This window comes from Chamaea fasciata, unplaced genomic scaffold (genome assembly GCF_029207755.1).
Source record: "Chamaea fasciata isolate MVZ Bird 193981 ecotype frontalis unplaced genomic scaffold, bChaFas1.0.hap1 SCAF_4, whole genome shotgun sequence".
In the NCBI taxonomy this organism is placed as follows: Eukaryota; Metazoa; Chordata; class Aves; order Passeriformes; family Sylviidae; genus Chamaea; species Chamaea fasciata.
This window is the reverse complement of record NW_027094089.1, coordinates 36,821,282-36,837,893: the sequence shown is the minus strand read 5'-3', so window position 1 is coordinate 36,837,893 and position 16,612 is coordinate 36,821,282. Positions and strand designations below refer to the sequence as shown.

Genomic DNA, 16,612 nt, shown 5'->3' with positions numbered 1-16,612 from the left:
TCACTGCCTAGAGCACTTTTGAAAAGAGGACTTTCAATCCTGAATCCTCATCATCTCAAATCATAATATTCAAAAGTTTGTCCCTTCTGCACATTGGAATGGAGAGACAGAAATTTGATTTTTGTGTAAGTAACAGGCGACCTAAAACCAAAGCTAGACAAATAATTGGGAACCAGATGCAAATTTTGTACAACTGCCAAATATGAGGGTAGAGGGAATCTCTTCATCTTGAAAATGTTTCAACATGGACATTATAGTAACATTTTTTTAGGGAGCTGCAATCTATCAAACACCAAGACCTTGGGCTAAGCAAAGGAGAAACTTTTAAAAGAATCTTCAGGGTGAATTAGCATGGATTTTTATATGCAAGTTAGTTTTGGTTATCTACTTACACTTTATGAATAAATGTTTCTTCAGGCTGATCCCACAAGCCAGACAAAATAAAATGTATCATACCCAAACTTGAGAAAAAGCAGGGAACTCCCTAAAACCAACTTATTTCTGTTCTCACAGCTGATGAATGAAAAGCAATTCTGAGCAGGTTTTGTTTATCTGCTTTGTCAAACCTTTATAACCCATAAGTTGTTGTTGTTGTTGTAATTATTATTTACATTACATACCGTGAACCCAAGTATGAAATCCATATCCAGATTTCCATGAAAGTAAACAAGCAAAATGGAGAGGGAAAAGGTAGTTTTTTTGATTGATTTCAAGGAAAAGCCATTGCAGCAATGTTATAGACAATAAAGAGCATTTTAAAATTAGATGAAGTGATGTTCTGATCAAACAATGTGGGGAAGTAACACATGACTTGCCGTGACAAAGTCTCACAGAGGGACTGCAAGAGAAAAGGATTTGTGAGGGCCAGCACATATAAGTCTGTACCTCCCTGCATAACTGACAGGGATATTCACACCCTCATCTAAGTGATCTCCAGAAATATCCTGTGCTGTCAATGAATGGCACAGGCTTTGGAAAGCAAGAGAGAAATAGTGATAAAATAAAGGTACACTTGATGCTGCTGATGCAAAGACAGAATGGCTTAGCAACCATGACAAGTGCTCCAGACTGCGGCTCAGGAGAGACAGGTTCTAGTTTGCTATGGCAAACTAATTTGATTATATTGTTGCAACTCAGATTTCTACCTCCTTAATGAAAGGAATAGTTTTTACCTCACTTTAAAATGCATCATATGAACTGATAGGAACTGAGCATTAAGTATTAACTAAGCATTTTGTATGCAGTTAAAAGCACAACTGGAAACCTGATGTAGTCCAAATGTGGAGTTAAACATTTCTAACTTTGGACACAAAAATTTTACTTTAAAATCTTCCTATTATGAGAAATCAAGTCTGTTAACATATTCCTACAAAATCTCCAATTCCTTTTTTTAACAATGTGATGAATGTTTTTAAACATGGTAACAATGTAACAGAACTAACACCATAACGAATGATAAAAGTGAGATGATCCAAAGTTTCTGATGACCATTGCCTGATTGAAAGCTAAGTGAAGACACATTGCTCTATTATGTATGCACATTCCTCTATTATGTATGTTAGACAGATAAAGATTTCTTATACAGAAAAGAATAAAAGTATTGAGGCTTTGACAGCCTGTATTTATCTAGTGAGATTTGTAAAGAAATAAACTGCATTTGAGGAATTCTGGCAGATGGTTGAACTGCCCTGTGGAGTAGTTTCAAAGTCTTCTTTTTTGAATTTCAGTGTTAACTCTTTGAATATTCACCAAAAATTTTTTTGTTAACATGTCTCATCTGCAGTTCTAGATGTGATTTGCAATTCAGAGGGCCAAATATGTAAGTATTTTCTGGTGCATATTCTTATAATAGTATTCATTAAAATGCTTCAGTTCAGAGCACCAGAACTGGTCTTCCTGGCACTGTTCCAAGCACAGCTGAAATAAATTACACCATTTCCAATGAAAGGCATAACATAGAAATAACTAAAAGCTTTAAAAAATAAGTACTTCTGCTATGTGTGAATGCATAGCTGAGGTGTATGAATTAGTAGCTTAGGTCCAGTGGATTGGCACACAAGATAAGCATACAGATAATGTGGGCAAATAAAGTAAAGGAGAAATAGAAAAGTTTTCTAATACGTATCACAAAACAACATCAGAGAAGCAATTATGTAATAAACTGACCCTGATAGATTTCCCAGTGATGTAAATCCAATAGAATAAAACACTCAAGCATCAGACCTGCAGTGGGAAGTCTTTTCAGATACCGTGTTTTTTCATGGTTTTATTATTGTCCAAATATATGTGTGTGTATCTACATATATATATATGTATGTATGTATATGTTTATGTATGTATGTATGTATATAATTTGTCCTAGTTTCAGCCAGGACAAAGTTGATTTCTTATGCTATCTGGGAAGGGGACATGGCCAGATGCTTATGTTATTGGATCTCACATCACTTTTGAGAGCACTTGCTCTGTCCTTCTAGTAGTGAGAGAAAGGGTGGAGGGCAAAACAGTCCAGTATTGTTTTATTTTCCATGTAAATAATTTCAACCTTTTGTTATTGACATTATAGCTGTTACTGTTTTATTATCTCATTGCTGTTTCCAGTAAATTGTTTGTATCTCAACCTGTGATTTTCATCTTTTTGTGCCTCTAATTTTCAACTCCATCCTCGGAGAGGAAAGGGGGAGGGGAGTGTGGGGGAAGGGAAGCAAGCGAGTGACATGTGGTTTAGGTGAGTCTCAGTGAAGTCACAGAATTGGGGACTGCTACCTAAACCATGAGAAACTTTTATATTAAAATCTCATAAAGCATTTGAGAACACAGGATTCCATGTTACATCCTTTGGATAATTATCAAAAAGGCTCAAGAGGCTTATATTAACCAAATCTGTTAATGGCCTGAAGTCCATTTTTTTTTGTTGGGTTTTTGTTTTTCTAGAAAGTGAGAATTATAAATATTTGGTATTATAATAGATATGCATCAATACAACAATGTTATCTGAGTAACATCTTGAAAAATTTAGAATTCTTTTTCTAACAGCCTTTCAAACATTTTTCGTTTTAGTCTGCTATAAAGTAATTACTCATAAAAGATGCAGTGTTTTAGTTCAGAAATGCTGCATCAATTCCACAGAGCTAGTCAGTTTACAAAATTCAAGGTTTGGCCTTTATGGGCATGCAAGGGATTACATAAAAGCATGGAAATAGATACATAGATATATAGAGATACAGATAAAGATGTATACAAATTGTTCTTTGGATTATGAGAACTATAAAAATGTGTGAACATGTATGCATTCAAAGACTTCTTTTGCCCTAATCTCATCAGGAGACTCATTTTCTCCCAGTGTGAGCTTCTCCCCAGCTAGCACTGATCCCAGTACAACCTCTGAGGAATATTGTCATCATGGTTTATGTAGTTCTATCACTGGCTTTTGGCTTGTATTTTACTTTTATCCTCTCTTTAGAAGAAACACAACCATTGCAAAACAAATATTACATCTCTGCCTACGTTTTGGGTACCCCAGGTCTCAGCCAGCATTGGCTAGATGTTCCAGTCAGTTTGCCTTTATAACTATTCTGTTTCCATCCCCTTAGATATGTAAGTACTATCATAGCTCAAGTGTCATACCAGAGATTTCAACTATTATAACAATTTTTAGTAGTGTTTAATAAGTAAAAACCCAACTGATAAAAACACAACAGACAGGAACATAATTTGCGGTATTTTTGAAAATATTTCCTCCCTTAATTGTTTTGATTTGATATTAGTGTTTGCTTGTACAGTGCCTTTGTTCTTCAAATGTAAGGAACTTACCGCAAGTGAGAGTCAAGCCCGAGTCATTCCATATTTGAGTTTTGATTCCTAAAGTTCACTATATTTGTCAGATTTGGATTTTCCAGCAGCAATGCAAGTGGAAAGAGCTGCTTGATATTGAAGTATCCATAGAAACTGCAGGTTTTATGTATTATATAGGACTTTTTGCCCAGCCTTTTCCATTACTCAAGGATGAAGGAACACCCAATTCCTTAAATATATAGACTCAGTTATAGTAAATTTTCCCAAAACAAACTGACATAAAAGATCCAGTCTTGAGCTTTATAAAACTGTGTGATAAATCAATTTACTGATCCCACATGATACTGCACACAGATAAAGTATTCATACTGCTTACCAAATCTCTGCCCTAGGAGGTATTAGGCATGCAGCTTACCAGTTTATACCAGTGTTTTAATTAATATTCACTAAATAAAGAGGCAAATTTTGCACTTCAGCAGCACAGTAGTACTAGTGTATTCATGATCTGGAAATGTTTATATCTTTAGCTCAGTTTTAAGGTAGAAATCTATATAATATAAAATTTTCTTTCAGGTCCAAATGTGCATTTTTGCACCAAGTTTCATTTCAGCCAAAATGCAAGCCTAGGTCTTTTAGGTGGGGAGTTTTCCATCAGCAGCCTGTGGGGGAGACAAAATGTGCTATAGCTAGAGGTTTGAGAAGCACCGACAGGTCTCTGGCTGATGGAAGCTTGCTCAAGTCCATCTCTTCATGTAACATATCCACACCCTTGACAGCAAACCCTTTACGCTGCAGCTTGCAATCATGCTCAATAGACGTTACATAATGAGTACTCCTCTGTAGCACTAATTATGATGTAATTCGTGAATCTTAAGTCCCATTACTTCAACTGATGAAAAATAAATTAACAAAAACAACAAAAATCACTCTTTCTCAAATTCACATGGAAAAGAAAAATTAGTAAACAACAAACAGGTCTGATTATCCTGGTTCCCTAAGGGAGCCAGTACTTGTTTTCCTGATGCCACAGGGAAATGTGCTCCTTTCAGTAATTAAAAAGACATCCAATTCCTCTTCATCATTATGTTTTCCAACATGGAAGGTTTGGTAATTTTTTCTCTTCCTTTGGTTTTATTTTTAAATTTTGAGAAGATTAATCTGAAATATTTTTTTTTTCTACCAGGGGAATATCTTGATGATTCTCAAGAATGCCAGTTGTGTGTAATATCCTGTCAGACATGCATTGGACCTGAGTCAGACAACTGCATCAGCTGCCCACTCACAAGGTAATTGTCTCTTAGCACAGTGCAGGACAAAGATCTCACATCATCATCTGGAGAAGTGGCTGTATTGCGTTTAGCAGAGACTACAGAAGCAGGAAGTGTCTAGGGCAAAAAAATCCTGGGGACTTGAGAAAAAACCCATTTTTTTGTAAACAAAATGGCTGGCTACATAAGCAGTTTATGTTTAGCAGCATGATAAAGAAAAAAATCCTTTTTATATGTAAAATAGTCTTTCTTTCATTGTCATCCTTTCTAAATCATAATTGCTGGAATCTCAACTGACAATTTTAACAACAAGGATCTAGTGAATCTATAGCTCCACACAGCTACGAGAATTAACTCAAGGCATGAGTATGGATGCTGAGGCTGATTTTGGAAGATATTCATAGCACCTTAACATCATTCCCTAACTGAGATATTAGGGGTTAGGCTGACATTTCTAACCTGCCATGAGGATTAAACAGAACTAGAAAGAAGCTTTTCCACAGGACTTTGCAAATCATAAGTTTATGTTTAGGTCATGTCACACCTATTCCAGAAAACTACTGGTTTTATACATGTCCTACCCATAGCTGTATTCTCACACAAATAACTCTGGTTCTGTTGCACTGGATTATGTTGTAGCCAGTTGACATTTCCACTGATAAGGAAACAAGATCATAAGACAGATCCTCTAAGGCAAGGAAAGAAAATCTCTAAGCAATTCTGCAGTTGGACCTGAAAATATCTATTATATGACTATGCCAATGAAAGACATACCAGGAGCAATGGAGTCCGAACAAATTCATAAGTGAGGAAGCATTTTTAAATTCTGTTCCACCAGAAATGAGAGCAGAGGAAATCCAGGCAGGATTCTGAACTACAGAGTGGATTTCTCCCATTCACAATGGCATTTAAATTAGATTGTCTGTTCCCTCCTTGCAACCTATACTGTGAGCTTTACATGCAGATATTTACAAAGCAAGGAGGGGACCAAGCACCATTATGCTGAGCCACCATGGTGTTTGCAGTCATAAGGTCCTAGTGGTCTTTTAGAAGGATGCTGCTCTAACCACCATGATAAATTCTCTAAAAATTCTGAATTTTGCTATCTAATGTTTCAAAAAGCCTTCTGAGACCCTTCTGCGCATTGTGAAAGCTGCTAGAAAAAGTCATATTAAATGGGAAGGTCTATAGGAAAAGAAATAATAATGCAGAAAAACCTTGCCCAGAAGCTAAAGCATTCCTTATGAAAACCCAGGATAGATGTCAATATATTTAGCAATAAAATCAAATCATTTGATGAATGAAAATGAAATGAAAATGAAACTGCTGCTACTTGGGTTTGTTTTGTTGTTTTTGGTTTTTTTAAAAGAAAAAAAAATGAAATTATAGGTTTTTATCCAGACAAACCGATTATCACAGGATTCCTTGTCCATCTGTTTATGGTTTGAGCCAAGGTTAGTGACAAGATATGACCAGGTGTTTCTCATTAAGGGCAACATAACAAAGAGCAAGAAAAATGTACTTTTCCACTGTGAGAGCTGTTTTTAAGGATGGGTATCATTAGAGCTAGCATATGTTGTTGAAGTCAGTAATATTTGCATGCCATATAAGCATAGTCCAGCTACCTCCAGTACCTCTGTCACATTTCTCCTTTTCTTTCAGCATAAATATTAAAATGATCTTAGCAACTGAAATTTATGAAGACATATTGCAGATATTCTCTAATGCCATTGGCTATCTTCAAGAAAACATGCACTGTCTTAATATAATGGAAAGCCTTTTTTTGTCTAGGTGTACTCAAAGCCTGTACTAATGGCCAAAATGACATTCAACTTCTCTAGAAACTGAATCCCAAGTTCTCAGATAGCAAACTGGTAAAACCTATCTCTGTAAAAGTTTAGAAAAGTGTAAAAGTTTACAGCCTTTCCTTTCTTATTTCCTTAGGAGAGAAAACACGGTCAAAATCTGGCCAATTTGTTTTATATTCTTTAAGATGTCTATGAACAATGCATGAATTGATGCATTTCTGTTTTTCTCCCAAGCAGATTAAAACAGTAGACATTAAGCAGCAGTGAAAAATGGACCATGGATTTTCATCACATAAAAGGATTTTTTAGCAAATGTTTAATTATCCAGCAAAAGGGGATCATTTAGCAGCCATACTCCTATGTACTCACAAATAGATGTATGTCCTGGTTCCAGGATGGAGTTAATTTTTGCAGTAGACAAGAGGGGCATAAGTAGGGAAGGGAGGTTATTCTATGCTACCTGATCTTATTTCCAGGGCAGGTGGGAGGGGTCCCTTTAGAGTCATGGAGTGTGGCAGGGTCAGGTATTCTGGGGGTTTCCATGGTACAGAGGCAAGTGCTGGCATGTGAATCATTCTACTGCTGTACACTTTGCTATTGATATTCTTGCTCTTACTCCTCATTTTCTTTTTTCATTGCAGTTTCCAGTAAATTGTTCTTATATCAACCCATGTTCTTTACCTTTTGTGCTTCCCATTCTCTCCACCCCACCTGATGGGGTGGGAGAGTGAGTAAGAAGTGGGTGGTTGGGAGTGCTTTGGTGGGAGCTCTAAATTGGGGAATTCCACTGCTAAACCACAGCAGTCTTGTTTGGCACCCAATGTGGGGCATGAAGATTTCAAATAACAACAGACCTGAGCATTTCTGTAATTTGGCACAGCGCCACTATTTGCCATGGACTGACCCAAACTTCACTGAAAAAGGCAGAGACTCCCCAGCACTTGCAATACACTGATAGCATCATGTATGTGTAGGGAAACACAACAGGGGAAACTTAGAGAACTGAGAGAAGATAGTTCAAATCATCCCAAAGGTTTTACCATGAAACAAACTAAGGTGAAGGGAAGTCCCAAGAAATTCAATTTTTAGGAGCAAAATGACAAGAGGAACATTGTCAGGTTCAAATGGATGTGGTCAACAAAATAGCAGCTATGTCCACACCAAACAGCAAGTAAACCCCATGAGTTTTCCCTAAGTGCTGTGGATTTTGGAGTAGGTCTATTCCAGATTACAGTCAGATTGTAAATCCTCTCCATCATGCAACAGGAAAGAAGAATGATTTTTAGAAGGGCCCTGAACAGCTACAAGCTTTTGAGCAAATTAAACAGGAGATTGTTTATGCAGTAGCCCCTGGGCCAGTCAGGACAGGACAAGTTGTAAGGAATGTGCTCCACGCTGCAGCCGGAGAGAATGGTCTTTCCTGGAACCTGTGGCAAACAGCTCCAGGGGAGAGTAGAGGACAGCCACTGGGGTTCTGGAGCCAGGGGCACAGTGGATCTGAAGCCTGCTACACCCCAGCTGAAAAACACATACTGACAGCTTATGGAGGGGTTTGAGCTGTTTTAGCAGTGTTTGGTACCGAAGCACAGCTCCTCTCAGCACTCTGACAGTCAGCAAATGGCAGGATGTTCAAAGGGAAAGTCCCTTCCACACACTGTCCACTGATGCTACATGGAATAAATGGATTGCACAGATCACACAGTGAGCTCAAACAGTTGCCCAGGGATCTTGGACGCCATTGTGAACTGGCCCAAAGAAAAATTCAATCAAAAAAAATTTCATCATTGGAGGAGGAGGAGGAGAAAGGAGGAGAAAGTGACAGGCTGAAAACATCCCACTATATAATTGGCTGAAAGAAAATGAAAAGTAATATGCTCTTTCTACTGAAGGTTCCTGCCATACGGTAGGGATACACTGAAAATGGAAAGCTGCTGTAGGGGGTTCTACACAGAAAGTCACAGAAGATATTGAAGTAGATCATGTCAAATTGCAGAGCTGAAAGCAATCCCTCTGGCTTTAGATATTGCTGAATAAGAGAAATGTCCAGCACTCTCTCTACTTTTACACTGACTCAACAAATGATAGTAAACTGTCTGTGGAGGTTCGTTGGACCAACAGAAAAAGACCAGTTAGTAGCACAGGTAAAAAGCAAAGGCCACGTCATTAATTAACACCCACGGCTCTACCAGTTAAGCTCACCCCACTCAAACAAAACCCCAGGTACTGTAAAAGTGGATAAAGTCGCTGTGGTGGATATGAGGAATGTTATGAAGGACAGGTTGAATTTGTCCTGCATCAAGCAAAGGTAAACCCATCCCTGGGACCTGGTGGACTTGGTGGGTAAAGTAGAGGGCCAGGGAAACACGATGCATTACTCAAGGGGATCTGATTTTTTGTGTAAGAACAGTCCATAATGCTGAACTGTGTGATATTTGTTGCTGAATGACACTACATACACATGGAGTATTCCATAACTACCATGGACAATGAGTATAGCCAGTTCCAGGTACACCAGTTGTGAGCTCCTGATACAGCAACCAGCTGACAGCACACCAGCCCTCCTGCCCTGGAAGATATCTAGGATGGGTAGAGCCCACAATCCTGGACTAATTTAATTTGACAGACATCTTGGAGGGACAGCTGTTGACTATGGAAATTGTACCTGTGCTGATGTGTGTACCCATTCGTGTGTGTGTGTGTGTGTGTATAACTTAAAGATGTAGGATCTGGGCAAGACACAGATGATGTGGAGATGAATCATGTCCTGGTTCCAGCCAGGATAGACTTAATTTCTGCAGTAGCCAGGAGAGGCAGGGCTAGGAGATGGAAGTCATTCCATACTACTGCCCGGTTAGTTCCAGGGGTGGGGGAAGTGGTCCCTTCCCAGGTCGCCTGGCACAGCACAGCACAGTCAGGTATTGTCAGGGGTTCCCTGCGGTGCCATTGTGAGCACTGGCGTGAGAATTGTTCTGCTGTTGTACTTCAGCTTTGTAATTGATACTGTTGCTGTTACTGTTCACTTCCTTATTTCTTTGCTGTTTTCAGTAAATGGTTCTTATCTCAACCTATGATCTTTACCTTTTGTACGTCCAGTTCTCCTCTCCATTCCCAGCAGAGGAGGGGGAGGGAGGGCAGGCAATTGAGCATGGTTTGCAGTGTTTCGGAGGGAAAACCAAATCGGTAAATACCATTCCTAAGTCATGACAACATGTAAGTCTAAAAAATACAGCTCCTAAAGGCCAGTATTCAGATAGATAGTTAACTTCATGTACAAGGCTGTATTACTGAAGCCATAGTACTTTTTAAAGGCTGTCTTAGAAGTAAAACAGGTGGGTTATTCCTTTACAGAGAAAGACCAAGTGTTGCTTTTCTTTTAGCAGACACATGGGACCATTGTTACAGATTGTGATATAAGGACATCTAGGTAAAGGACCAAAAGATGATGTTTCTCAGAAAAATATTTCAGAGACAAATCTTCTTTGGAGTCTAAGATTCATGTTCAAAACACTTTTCATATAGTAAATACAATGAATAAGATCCGGAAAACAAAGTCTTGACGTTCAAAGACTTGTAAATAGTGAGAGAAGAATTTATTGAGTTTCCTTTTAGATTTAAATAACAAGTAGTATCTAAATTTGTAATTATGCCTCTGTCTTCTTTAAAAGAGTCTTTGATGATGGCTGCTGTGTTATGCAATGTCCCAGAGGAAAGTTTGCATTCAAACAGCAATGTCACTTGTGCCATCATACCTGCCTGGACTGCAGTGGAAGTGAACCTAACAAATGCACTGCTTGTGGAACAGGTAAATAAGATTTCCTTTTGCCAGCTTTTCCCCCTCCCTTGGCCTCCAAATTCCCCTTTCCCTCAGCTCTCAGAGGCAGTTGTTAGATCCAAGAAAATGAGTAGTGTGTTTACTACCAATCTACATCACCATCTTCTTGTGACTCTGAAGGGAAATGGAACTCTTTTTTTTTTTTTTTTTTTTTTTTTTTTTTTTTTTTTTTAAGTACAAGAAAACAAAACTGCATCATTAAGTCCTTTCAACTTAATGCATTTCCCTTAGTGTTTTTTCAATAGGAACTTTTAACAGAAACAGAAACAAGAAAAAGGGAGAAAAAAATGGACAGAAAACCTACATAGCTTGCTTCTGAAGAAGAAAGCTTCATACATGCTTCCCCCACCCACTGCACAGGATGTTCTATACTGAAATGGAGCCAGTTTGCTCAAGCAGGCAGGGAGCCAGGCTGCTTTCCTAAGCATCTCTCTGGGAAAGGCTAAGAAACAAGCCTGGTGGGTTCCACTGGAGATTGCTGTGTCCCTGCAGCTGAACAAATCGGTTTTGCAAGGAGCAGCTTATCGCCCACACACGTTTTTATAGATCTTAGTTTGAGAGAAAGGCTAATGTAGAGAATTTTGTGGAAATTCTAAAAAGACCACTCTTCTCACTTTGAAATTCTGTCTTAGAGGTTATTTCCTATTGTCTCCCTAACATCTGATAACCAAAAACCTGAGGCCATTACCTGCAAGTATGTGGAACTAGTCTGAATTGTCCTTGGAAATGAGTGTTTAAGATCTAATTTATGATAAAGAGTAATTTTTTATGAGCTGTCTTCTGATGGTTCACAATGGATTCTCAGCCCTTTCATTTCAGCTGCTACTTCCGTTTCAGACTTAATCAAAAATGGCACAGACTTTATTTAGTTATAAGTGTCCAGACTACAAGCAAACACTAGTATGGCTGCATTAAGCAGTCGTACTGATGATGAGATTGACTTTCTCACTTTAGGAAATGTGATTCAGTAGATGAAATTTTCAAATGGTACTTCAGGTCTAATGTGAGAGCAAGTTTGTATAATTGTTCCCCAAAGTCTCTCCCTTATGGAGATCACCAAGGTATATTTCTGTATTTCTGTGAATCAAGAAATTAAGACACTGATGAGATTCACATCCTTAGGAGATGGGAAAATTAAAGATTTGTGCATGAAAAGTAAAATAAACAAAATTTAACTTCTGCTATGGTGCACCACTATTTCCTATTATAGCTGCCTTCTCTGCATTTTCAGACACAGATTCTGGTAAGCAAATTGTTGCTCTGCAGTTAAGACAATAAAATACACTTAGCAGAGTTATATGTGTAATTTATACTGTAGGGTAACTGATTAGAAAATTCCTCATATTGCAGCACATGTCGCATGAAGTTATGTGTGTTTTCACAGGCTTGACTCAGAAGGATTTGGAGCAGGGGACCTCCCAGTTCTCCTGCGTTAGAGAATGCTTGTGCTTTAATAGCTAATAGCTGCACATCTGCTATTTAAATTCAAATCTAGATGATTCCACTAAGATGAGGATTACAGTTTAATCTTCTGGGACACAGATTGACTCTTTCCAAAGGTGAAGTGGCCCAAAAGTGCCACTTTGCTTTCCTAATAATAATTGTACATCTGCGTGTACAATGCATTACAAATACTCATTTATCCTCTGCAAGAGAACTCAGTGATGGATTAATTTTTTTAATTAGATTGATGGATGTAAAGTGTAATTGTTTGCTAGCATGACATTTTATATGCCATAAGTCTGCAGGAATGTGAAAAGTTTGAGGTCCTGAAACTTTTATACATCTCATCTGATGTAAAACTGTAAAATCTACCAGTCAGTGTGTCTACTGCAGCACTGGAACTTCATAAAGCTCCTTCTTATACTGCAAATGCCCTCTGTGGCTGACAACTTTTTCCCATTTATTTGCCACACAGATAGAAGAGGGGTGGAACGTTTCCTGTACCATGGGGAGTGCAGAGACAACTGTCCTCCAGGTCACTACCACGTGGAGCATACCTGTGTGCCTTGCCCTGGCCACTGTGAGGTGTGCCTGGACTCCAGTCACTGCAAAAGGTGTTTCAGAGGCTACTACCTTACTCAAAATGTGTGTCAGAAGCATAGTTGTAGAAAAGGTAAGCATCCTTCAGTTGGAGATAACAAACACTCTATTCCATTCATTACAAAAACCTGCTTAAGCATATTAAAAAATGTTTTGAAATAAACAGTCATGCCTGACCCTGAGGTCCTTAAGTTCCGCTCTGATCCGCTTCTAGTATCATGTTATTGTAAAGCAAGAGTATTTTCCTCCAACTGAGTGGGTTTTGCAAAAACAAATGAGAAAACAATTTCATGAGTCTTTCTCCTTCTTTTAATTTGAATCAAGTTTATTTCCAGGAACCTTGATGAGTGCTTCCAAATGTTGCATTATCTAGAATTAACCCAAAACTGATGATTTGCAAAACACAGGTGAAGTGGAAGATCCTGACTCTGAAGACTGCATACCATGTTCAGATGGATGCCGCAACTGCAAACAGGGTAAATATTCCCTTAACCAACCTTTTTGTTAGTCTTAAGGTATGAAAAATTTAGTTCTCTTCACTCTTGTCATTAGCTTAAGGGCATGTGCTGAGCAACTATTCATTGGTGCAGGTGGCTTCTCACCAAGTTAATTATATTCCATACTATATTTCTTTTTAAAATAATTTTCTAACGCTTCTATTCAGCATAAATATGAAAAATTTTCTGTAAATTTTGCTATTAAAATTTGCAACACTTTTATTTTTTTCCATTTGAATGCCACACTCAAGCTGAAAGATTTACTGACTTTCTGAAGCTATTAAGCTGTTATCAGATGCAGAATTTTTCTGTAGATGTTCAAATTTTCTATGTCTTAAAGCAGATCACCACCTTCTGCTTTTTCTTCAAGGATATAGACATAAGGACAGTCTTTAAATTCCATCCAAGAGCAAGATATTGCAATAATGCTACTGCCCTAAAAGAATCCTTGTATACATTTCAAGGTTGGTGCAGACTATTCCATCTATCCACGTGCAGTTCATTGGGAGTTCCTGTGAAATAGAAAAGAAAGGAAATACACTAAGTTGAAAATGCAACCACCAGCGTTAAATAAAAAGAGGAGATTGAGATTCAGGTGGAACCTCAGCTTCCATGTCATAATGTGCTTGCCATGTGACTGTTGCAGCTTGGCCACAGTTTCAGGGAGTTCTCCTCCTACCTGAATATCCAGAGAAAGTGAGGCTGTCATAGGCTGCAGTGTGTGCAATCTTGGGTGAACACTTATAGTGGCATGGGAGTCTGTCAAAGGGCTGTGGCACTCTCCTCCAGGCAAGCACGAATTCTGCTTTGTCACATTCCAGAAGTGAAAAACTTGGTTGTAAAAATATGCCTTTTCCATAAAAAAATTATCTCTCACATTTAGGGTTGCCATCCATGACTGGGACACTTTCAGGATTTGAGTTACTGGTTCTGCAAAATTTACAACAGCACATGCCATTGTCGGCAACAAACTCCAAACCACAACTGTCTATCCAGCTCTATTTCTGGCATACCTAACTTTCCATAAGGATTTTCATCACATAATTCCTTCTTTCTGCCAGTGGTCTGATCTAATATGTGATACCATAAAAAATATCCTGAGATACAGGTGACCAGCCATTCCATGTGAATTCAGGCAAGCCTAAGGCTTTCCTCTGTGACTACAACTGCCCGTCAATATTGTTGAATGACAAGATGTTTTAATATGAATGCAACTACACTGTGGTCTCCTTTTGTATGGTATGTTTTCCAGATTCATGGCAGCTGCCTGCTTGGTTGAGGGGAGGAGAAGTTAAGGGAGAGTGTACGTTTCAATACCTATCTTTATTGGTGCTATCAGAGGTTACTTCCCGGTGTTAATATTTTCTGTGTTTTTACAATGATTTTGACTTCAAATTATTTATTTTTCTTCTGAAACTCTGTAGAGGCAATGGCTGTTTTGAATTAGGGAGAAATGTCAATGTCTGAATAGCAACATTTTTTAAAAAAATAGTAATTTCAAATGACTCAGAGGAAGATTTCCTTTGTTGTGAACTTAAGAGGTGTGTATGAGGAGACTGGAAAGGCTGTTCATGGTCAGCTGGCATACAGAAGAAGGGACTGTAGTCATTTGCCTTTTCCTGGGAGGATCACTGATCTCCTAAATATTAATCATCCATAATATTCACTACATACTTTCAACTTCTTACACTCTAAGTTCTGATTTAAAAGAGGGTTTTAGAGCTTCAAGGATCAACAGAATGATAAAACGAAAACTGAATTAGTTGTCACTACTGCGCAAAATCAGAAGTATTAAGATGCCAGGGTTTACTTACAGGCATTCTATTAAGGAGTCTCTGTTGCTCGTGATGCATACATTACTGAGAGTCAGAGATTGGTTTACTGTTAGTTCTGCTTGAAAAAGAAGAACAGTAGTGGCCTAAAAGCACAGTCCCAAGCACATTTTGCAAACTATAAGGTATTCTTGAAGTAAGGCAGAACCTGTAATCTTCAACTTCTTTTAAGTCAGGTAGTCATAGTAGATCCCTATATCCATCTATATTGTATGGTAGATATTTGCTTGTACTTTTACTCTTAACATTCAGTGAATTTTTAGGCATATCAACAACTACACTCCTAGATATGTTAAGTACAGTAATGGCTTTCTCATGTCTAATCAGAAAGCTTATTTAGAAACTTCCTTTAAAAAATGCTAGAACGCAAAACCTTTAATGCCTGTCTCTTACAAGAATTTCATTATTTTGCAAGCCCTAGAGAAATTACACTGCCATAAAAATAAATTATTAAAATTTCAAGGTGAGAAAATAAGCAATATGTTACATTTAGTTTCACATCTTCATAGTCTTTCTACAGACTCCCTTTTAAAATTAGTTGGATGCTGGAGTGTCTTGCAATCCCTTTGTCTATCTCCCCTTTAACACAATTAAATAATTTATTCTAAGAACTGTAGGGAAGATGTAGGAAAAGTTCAACGCTATGAACATTTCAGGTTAAAGTGCAGTGGGGAAAAAAAGGAATGTAGTAATCATAGTAATTGGAATAAATTTTTTTATAGTTCACATACTGAAAACTGGTAATATCTACAACTGCAAATATATTTTGTGCATATTTATGGATCTTCAGCTGACTGAAGACCATTCTCTCATAGAAAATCATTCAGTACCTGCTCCTTCTGAAGTCCTTTAAGATCCTTCAATATAAACTCTTAGAATTAAAAATAATTAACTTCTTCAGTTTATACTGACCACAGAGTCACTTACAGAAGTTTTATTTATTTTAAATTCTAAACATTCTAAACTAGGAGCAGCAAAATGCAAATTATTCTCTTACTGCCTGAAAATTACAAAGATTATTATATTTTTCTCTTTTCTTGTAGACAGAAGTCTAGTTTTTAGGAGGAATATGTAATCATATTAAGATAATTGAACTTGTTTTCCTACTAGTCTGAAAGAGTTTTCTCAAAAAATTATTTTCACAAGGCACCAAATAATGAATTAAACCACCATCTGCAGTCTCAGGCAATGTTGTCTTGTTTTGCACAGACAGGAAAATTAATAAGATTTGATTCCTTCTGGCATGATGCCATGTGGCAGCAGAATAGAGGAAGTCTACATGGACAATCTCTCTTTTTGATCAGTAGTGACACTACATCCAGATTAAGATGGAGGTATCATACTTTTATAATGGTTTCATACTTTGCATCCCATATCAGGCACTTCAGAGAAGAAAGTAAAACCCACGCAATAAGTAACACTGCAGGTTATTCTTCACCAGGTCTGAGGACACTAAAGTAGGTAGTGTTTGCTTGTAAGACCTACTGGAATCCTCAAGGGATGTAGTCAAATCTGTTTGGTTTCCTCCAAGTTTCAAGTG

The 16,612-nt window shown here is 37.8% G+C and overlaps 1 protein-coding gene across 1 annotated transcript in view; it reads left to right on the top strand.

Moving 5' to 3' along the window:
* Positions 1 to 16,612, top strand: part of PCSK5 (proprotein convertase subtilisin/kexin type 5) — a 229,708-nt gene that overhangs the window by 186,336 nt on the left and 26,760 nt on the right. The window contains exons 21-24 of the mRNA XM_066181295.1: positions 4,976 to 5,078; positions 10,534 to 10,670; positions 12,619 to 12,816; positions 13,151 to 13,219. Coding sequence (XP_066037392.1) covers positions 4,976 to 5,078; positions 10,534 to 10,670; positions 12,619 to 12,816; positions 13,151 to 13,219 — 507 coding nt within the window. The remainder of the gene's footprint in view (positions 1 to 4,975; positions 5,079 to 10,533; positions 10,671 to 12,618; positions 12,817 to 13,150; positions 13,220 to 16,612) is intronic.